This window comes from Mandrillus leucophaeus, unplaced genomic scaffold (genome assembly GCF_000951045.1).
Source record: "Mandrillus leucophaeus isolate KB7577 unplaced genomic scaffold, Mleu.le_1.0 Scaffold104, whole genome shotgun sequence".
Taxonomy (NCBI): Eukaryota; Metazoa; Chordata; class Mammalia; order Primates; family Cercopithecidae; genus Mandrillus; species Mandrillus leucophaeus.
Window position 1 is genome coordinate 1,990,430 of NW_012098543.1, and position 6,741 is coordinate 1,997,170.

Here is a 6,741-nt window from a genome sequence, read left to right on the forward strand (position 1 = left end):
TTAATAGAGACGGGGTTTCACCGTGTTAGCCAGGATGGTCTCGATCTCCTGACCTCGTGATCCGCCCGTCTCGGCCTCCCAAAGTACTGGGAATACAGGCTTGAGCCACCGCGCCCGGCCTATTTTACACATATTATGGAGACATGCGGCATCATCAGTCAGTACATGTAAGAAGTACATTAGTTTGGTCTGCATGGTGGCCAACTTTAGACAAAGGCAGGAAGACTTGAAGCAGGGTGGGGGCTTCCAGGTCACAGAGAACTGAGGCACAAATGGTTGCAATCTTTTGAGTTTCCTTTTTTTTTGAAATGAAGTCTTGTTTTGTCGCCCAGGCTGGAGTGCCGTGGCACGATATTGGCTCACTGCAACCTCTGCCTCCTGGGTTCAAGTGATTCTCCTGCCTCAGCTTCCCAAGTAGATGCCTGGATCATTTTTGTATTTTTAATAGAGTTGGGGTTTCACCATGTTGGCTGAGCTGGTGTTGACCTCTTGACCCCAAGTGATCTGCCAGCCTTGGCCTCCCACAGTGCTGGGATTACAGTCCTGAGCCACTGCTGGGTCCTTCTTTTGAGTTTCTGATTAGCCTTTCAAAGGAGGTACTCAGATATGCATCTATGTCAGGGAGCAGAGGGGTGACTTTGAATAGAAGGGGAGTCTTGTTCCCTAAGCAGTTCCCAGCTTGACTTTTCCCTTTTGCTTAGTGATTTGGGGCCCTAAATTCATTTTCCTTACACACAGCTGAGCCTTCGCCCTACCCCGGGTCCACGTTGTCTGTTCTATTTGATTACTTTTGTGCCTTTGCCATCCGCTATTTGGATCCTAGTGAGAACAAGGCCCCAAGGGGAGAGCAGAGCCAGAACGTGGGGCTGTGCTGGGCTCGCCCCTCTGAGTGGAGCTCAACCCTGGCTTCACATTAGACTGCAGAGCATTTTACAAATAGAGCATCTGTGCTGCTTTAGCAGGGGTTCTTATTCTGAAGGGCTGGAGTCCACCCTCAGTAATAGCTGCAGTGGCCCAGGTGCTTGTCATCTGTGTGCAGCATTGAGCATCGAAGCTCTGTGTCCCCCGTTTCTGAGGGCTGAGCTCAGCCTGTGATCCACAGAGAGATGAGGGGCTGTCCTTTGGGTGGGGTTTGATGAGGGAAGAGTCTGTATCCTGAAGGGGAGATCAGTCCAGCCCAGCTGCCCCTGCTGCCTCGTGTGTGGGGGTTTCTCCAGGAGGGGAGTGAGATCTGAAGACCGGGGTCAAACATACACTTACAGGTCTTCCTGTGGGGCTTTCTTATCTCTTCATGGTCTCTGGTGCAGTGGGCAGTGGGGGACCATCTTTCTACAGGGTGAGGTCTCCCCTGTTCATGTGTTTTTGTCATGGGAAGGGAGTGAGTCATTTCTAACATGAAGTCTCACTTTTTTTTTTCACATACAGGATTGATTTCTAAAGACTCAGGTTACGTGAGCAAGCAGCTGAGAAGAGGAAAGGAAAGGAGGCAGACATGGCCCTTCCTCAGGTGAAGTGATGTTCCTCTGGGGATTAATCTGTCTCTTTCCTTTCTGAAATGCCAGGTATTGTAGTAGCCAGTCTTTTCTGAGTCTGAAGCATTTTGCCTGACAGGTTTGCTCGCACTCACCCATGCCTGCCCTCAGTTCCTGTCATCTGCACTGAGATTTCATCTCCTGTGACCCAGTGACATGAACTTGGGAAGAGGCTCCACTGGGCACGGTCCTGGGAAGGGCTCACACCCAGACATGGATAAACATGGGGTGTGGGCCCATGGATGTCAGTGCTGCTGGGCAGCCTGGATGGTTCAGGGACCACATCTGGATGTCAGCTCAGAGAAACTACATATGAAATACATATGTTAATGTGCACAGATATCTGGTAAATTCTGGAAAAGGAGACAAATAAGGGGAGATATTGTGTATCTGATTTGGTAATGCATTTGAAGCCACACGAGTAGCTCAACATGTCTCTTTCTCCAAAATTTTTTTTTTAAGAGACAAGATGTTGGTCCAGGTATGGTGGCTCACACCTGTAATCCCAGCACTTTGGGAGGCCAAGGCAGGTAGATCACTTGAGGTCAGAAGTTCGAGACCAGCCTAGCCAACACGGTGAAACCCCACCTCTACTAAAAGTACAAAAATTACCTGGGTGAGGCCGGGTGCGGTGGCTCACGTCTGTAATCCCAGCACTTTGGGAGGCCAAGGCGGATGGATCACGAGGTCAGAAGATCAAGACCATCCTGGCTAACACGGTGAAACCCTGTCCCTACTAAAAATACAAAAAAATAGCCGGGCGTGGTGGTGGACACCTGTAGTCCCAGCTACTCAGGAGGCTGAGGCGGGAGAATGGCGTGAACCCGGGAGACGGAGCTTGCAGTGAGCCGAGATCGTGCCACTGCACTCCAGTGTGGGTGACAGAGCGAGACTCTGCCTCAAAAAAAAAAAATTACCTGAGTGTGGTTGTGCATGCCGGTAATCACAGCTACTCAGGAGGCTGAGGCAGGAGAACCAGTTGAACCCAGGAGGTGGAGGTTACTGAACGCTGAAATTGTGCCCCTGCACTCCCTGTCTCAAAAGAAAAAAGAGAGAGGAGAGAAGATGTTGTACTCTTAATTCTGGAGTACAATGGCGCAATTCAGAGTTTACAGCAGCCTCAAACTCCTGGGCTCAACTAATCCCTGCTTTAGCCTCCCGAAGAGCCTGAAGGATAGGCATGGGTCACTATATATATCTATGTATGTATGTATGAATGAATGTATATATGTATTTATTTATTTGTATTAAGATGGAGTCTCGCTCAGTCACTAAAGCTGGAGTGCAATTGCACGATCTCAGCTCACTGCAACCTCCACCTCCCAGTTTCAAGCAATTCTTCTGCCTCAGCCTCCCAAGTTGCTGGGACTACAGGCACGCACCTCCACACCCAGCTAATTTTTGTATTTTTAGTTGAAACGGGGTTTCATCATGTTGGTTAGGCTGGTCTCGAACTCCTGACCTCGTGATCTGCCTGTCTCAGACTCCCAAAGTGCTGGGATTAAAGGTGTGTGCCACCGTGTCCAGCCTTATTTTTTACATTGTATTTTTATTTTGTTGTCCAGGCTGGAGTGCAGTGGTGCAATCACAGCTCACTATAGCCTTGATATCCTGGCCTCAAGTGATCATCCCATCTTGGCCTCCCAAATTGCTGGCATTCCAGATGGGAGACAGCCAGCCCGGCTGGACTCTGCACTTTTTTGAGGTGGAGTCTCACTCTGTTGCCCAGGTTGGATTGCAGTGGCGGGATCTCAGCTCCCTGCAACCCCTGCCTTCTGGCTTTAAGCAATTCTTTTGCCTCAGCCTCCCGAGGATCTGGGATTACAAGCATTTGCTGCCACACCTGGCTAATTTTTTTGTATTTTTAGTAGAGATGGGGTTTCACCATACTGGTCAGGCTGGTCGAACTCCTGACCTTGTGATTCCTCCAGCTCGGCCTCCCAAAGTGCTGGGATTACAGGCCTGAGCCATTGTGGTTGGCCAAACTCTGCACTTTTAATGATTTGGAATGGAATGGAAAGTGGAGATAGGCATCAGTGATAGGCTTTATTACATCATTGATTTAACTTTATTTTTTAATATTTTTTGAGTTGTGTCTCACTCTGTCGCCCAGGCAGGAGTGCAGTGGTGTGATTTCGTTTCACTGTAGCCTCTGACTCCTGGATTACAGTGATTCTGTTGCCTCAGCCTCTCAAGTAGCTGAGTTTAGAGGTGCGTGCCACCACCTGTATAACGGCATGATGGGATGTGTGTGCATGAATACATGGATGGATAAGCCCGTGGTTTATATAGAAAACACAACATTTGTAATAAGTTTTATTTTTTATAATAATTGTAATGATTTTAACTGTTTTTCATTTGCAATATGTTTTATTTTTTATAATTGTAATGATTTTAAGTATTTTTTATTTGGAAGGCTGAGGCAGGTGGATCACAACATCAGGAGTTCAAGACCAGCCTGGCTAAGGTGGTGAAACCCCTTCTCTACTAAATATACAAAAATTAGATGGATGCGGTGGCAGGTGCCTCAAATCCCACCTACTGGGGAAACTGAGGCAAGAGACTTGCTTGAACCTGGGCGGCAGAGGTTGCAGTGAGCCAAGATTGTGCCACTGCACTCCAGCCTGTGCAATAGTGAGGCTCCATCTCAAAAAAAAGAAAAAAAAAGTAAGAAATATTGTGGAGGATTATTTGCATGCCTGTATGTGTCTATTCAGTGACCTTGTAGGATGCTCCATGTTCTCACCCTTGACCTTTATCACATTCTCTCCACTAGATAAACCTGTGTCAGTTTAGTTTAAAGCTGTGTCTGTTACTTAGGTGTTTATATTCAAATGTGAACCCCAGACATCTGGATTCGGGTGCTCGTGTTGATATTTTTAGCTATTTGATTTGTGACAAGTTTCCTAGAGTGTGTGTGATGCAGCTGTCCCCAAGTACAGATCTTTCTTCATGGGATAGTATGTTATTTTATGGCTTATGACATGGGAAGCACTTAGAAGAGTGTATAGCACACGGGAAGCATTCAAGAATGTTAGTCATGGCTATTGCTGTGATCGTGACAGTTTTTTGTTTTTTTTGTTTTTTGGAGATGGAGTATTGCTCTGTCACCCAGGCTGAAGTGCATAGCATGATATCGGCTCACTGCAACCTCTGCCTCTTGGTTTCAAGCAATTCTATGGCCACAGCCTCCTGAGTATCGGGGATTATAGGCACCCCCCACCACGCCCAGCTAAGTTTTGTATTTTTAGTAGAGAAGGGGTTTCAGCAAGTTCCTAGGCTGGTCTCGAACTCCTGACCTCATGATCTGCCCGCCTCGGCCTCCCAAAGTGCTGGAATTATAGGCATGAGCCACTGTGCCTGACCGATCATGATAGTTTTTTGATTCGGACTTTTCTTTCAAAGTCATTGGACTTTGTCCTCTCTGAAACAGCACTTGTATCTTAGCTCATCTAGAGACTTAATATCACCTGGTATGTTGAACATTATATCTGACATACCTCTAGAGAAAACCCTATATTTGCTTTTTTTTTTTCCCCCTTTTTTTTTTTGAGATGGAGTATCAGTCTGTTGCCCAGGACGGAGTGCAATGGTGCCAACTTGGCTCACTACAGCCTCCATCTCCTGGGTTCTAGTGATTCTCCTGCCTCAGCTTCCTGTGTAGCTGGAATTACAGGTGCCTGCCACCAAGCCTGGCTAATTTTTATGTTTTTAGTAGAGATAGGTTTTCACCATGTTGACCAGGCTGGTCTTGAACTCTTGACCTCAAATAATCTGCCCGCCTTGTCTTCCTGAAGTGTTCAGATTACAGGCGTGAACCACCATGCCTAGCCCTGTGCTTCCTTTTTATTTATATAGTTTTTATATTTTCCGTAAGATCGAGACTTCCGTAGTGACTGATGGGATCTTAAAATCTTTGAAGGAAAAGTATAATAAAATGCAACTATGAGGAAAAAATATTCAAAAACACCTTAACGTGGTTTTGTCAGAACAGCCTTTGATCAAATAAATACTTATTTTCTCTTTTCTCATTTCCTGTGAAGGTGATAACTCCGTCCTCCATAATGTTTTGTGGAAATGTGTGTTTCATTTTAGGGACGCGTGACTTTCAGGGATGTGGCTATAGAATTCTCATTGGCGGAGTGGAAATGCCTGAACCCTGCGCAGAGGGCTTTATACAGGGAAGTGATGTTGGAGAACTACAGGAACCTGGAGTCTGTGGGTGAGGAAAATGTCCCTGCAGACATGAGGAGTCTGCTCTTGTCTGTCTTGGCTCTTCCTAGTTTTGTATTCCCTTTTGTGATTTTGCCCCATACATGGTTTTTTTGTTTTGTTTTGTTTTGTTTTTGTTTTTTGAGGTGGAGTTTCACTCTTGTTGACCAGACTGGAGTGCAATGGTATGATCTCAGCTCACCATAACCTCCGCCTTCCAGGTTCAAGTGATTCTCCTGCCTCAGCCTCCCAAGTAGCTGGGATTACAGGCATGCGCTACCATGTGCAGCTAATTTTGTATTTTTAGTAGAGACGGGTTTCTCCGTGTTGGTCAAGCTCGTCTCTAACTCCTGACCTCAGGTGATCCACCCACCTCGGCCTTCCAAAGTGCTGGGATTACAGGTGTGAGCCACCGTGCTCAGCTCATTCTGGTTTTTGAGGAGCATCACAGAAGCGTCTCTCACTGGCACTGTGACAATGTTCATCCCGTAAACTAATGATCATGTTCTCTAAGCAGCAGTCAGTGGTGTTGAAATTCCTCCTAGTGAGGATGTCATTTGGGCTCACAGCCTCCTATGTTTGAGGCTTTTGACTGAACTCTTGTTCATTTCGCGTTTTCACACCAATATGTGCCATTGTTCATTTTTAACAAGAAAACCTATGTTCCCATTTTTTGTAGGATCAACCCTGTAGCAGATATGGTTTTCATCAATCTTAGTGAGGGAGCTTGTGAAGTTGAATGGGGTTTCCATATTTTACTTCTACTGTCATTTCCTTAAGATACAGTGGCTTTCATCTTGTTGGTTTCTATGTTTTGCTTTGTTTTGTTTTGTTTTTGTTTTTTTTGATTCGGAGTCTCACTCTGTTGCCCAGGCTTGAGTGCAGTGGCATGATCTTGGCTCACTGCAACCTCCACCTTTTGGGTTCAAGTGATTCTCCTGCCTCAGCCTCTTGAGTGGCTGGGATTACAGGCATGTGTCACCACACCTGACTAATT

At 46.3% G+C, this 6,741-nt stretch overlaps 2 protein-coding genes across 8 annotated transcripts in view; both read left to right on the top strand.

The window, feature by feature from the left end:
- The window catches only part of LOC105539802 (zinc finger protein 468-like), a 47,617-nt gene extending 46,700 nt beyond the window's left edge, over nucleotides 1-917 (top strand). The window contains exon 5 of the mRNA XM_011980245.1: nucleotides 739-917. Coding sequence (XP_011835635.1) covers nucleotides 739-917 — 179 coding nt within the window. The remainder of the gene's footprint in view (nucleotides 1-738) is intronic.
- The window catches only part of LOC105539531 (zinc finger protein 600), a 26,203-nt gene that overhangs the window by 11,313 nt on the left and 8,149 nt on the right, over nucleotides 1-6,741 (top strand). For 3 of the 7 annotated variants that reach the window (XM_011979858.1, XM_011979850.1, XM_011979888.1), the window contains exons 1-2: nucleotides 1,426-1,507; nucleotides 5,628-5,754. The exons of 1 other annotated variant lie outside the window; for it this stretch is intronic. Coding sequence is in view for 3 of the 6 variants with exons in the window: in XM_011979850.1 (XP_011835240.1) it covers nucleotides 1,493-1,507; nucleotides 5,628-5,754 (142 nt within the window). In the remaining 3 variants the exon portion in view is untranslated. Of the gene's footprint in view, nucleotides 1-1,425; nucleotides 1,508-5,627; nucleotides 5,755-5,915; nucleotides 6,014-6,741 lie in introns of those variants that run through there. 3 more of the 7 variants (XM_011979892.1, XM_011979875.1, XM_011979868.1) reach the window with 3 other exon arrangements.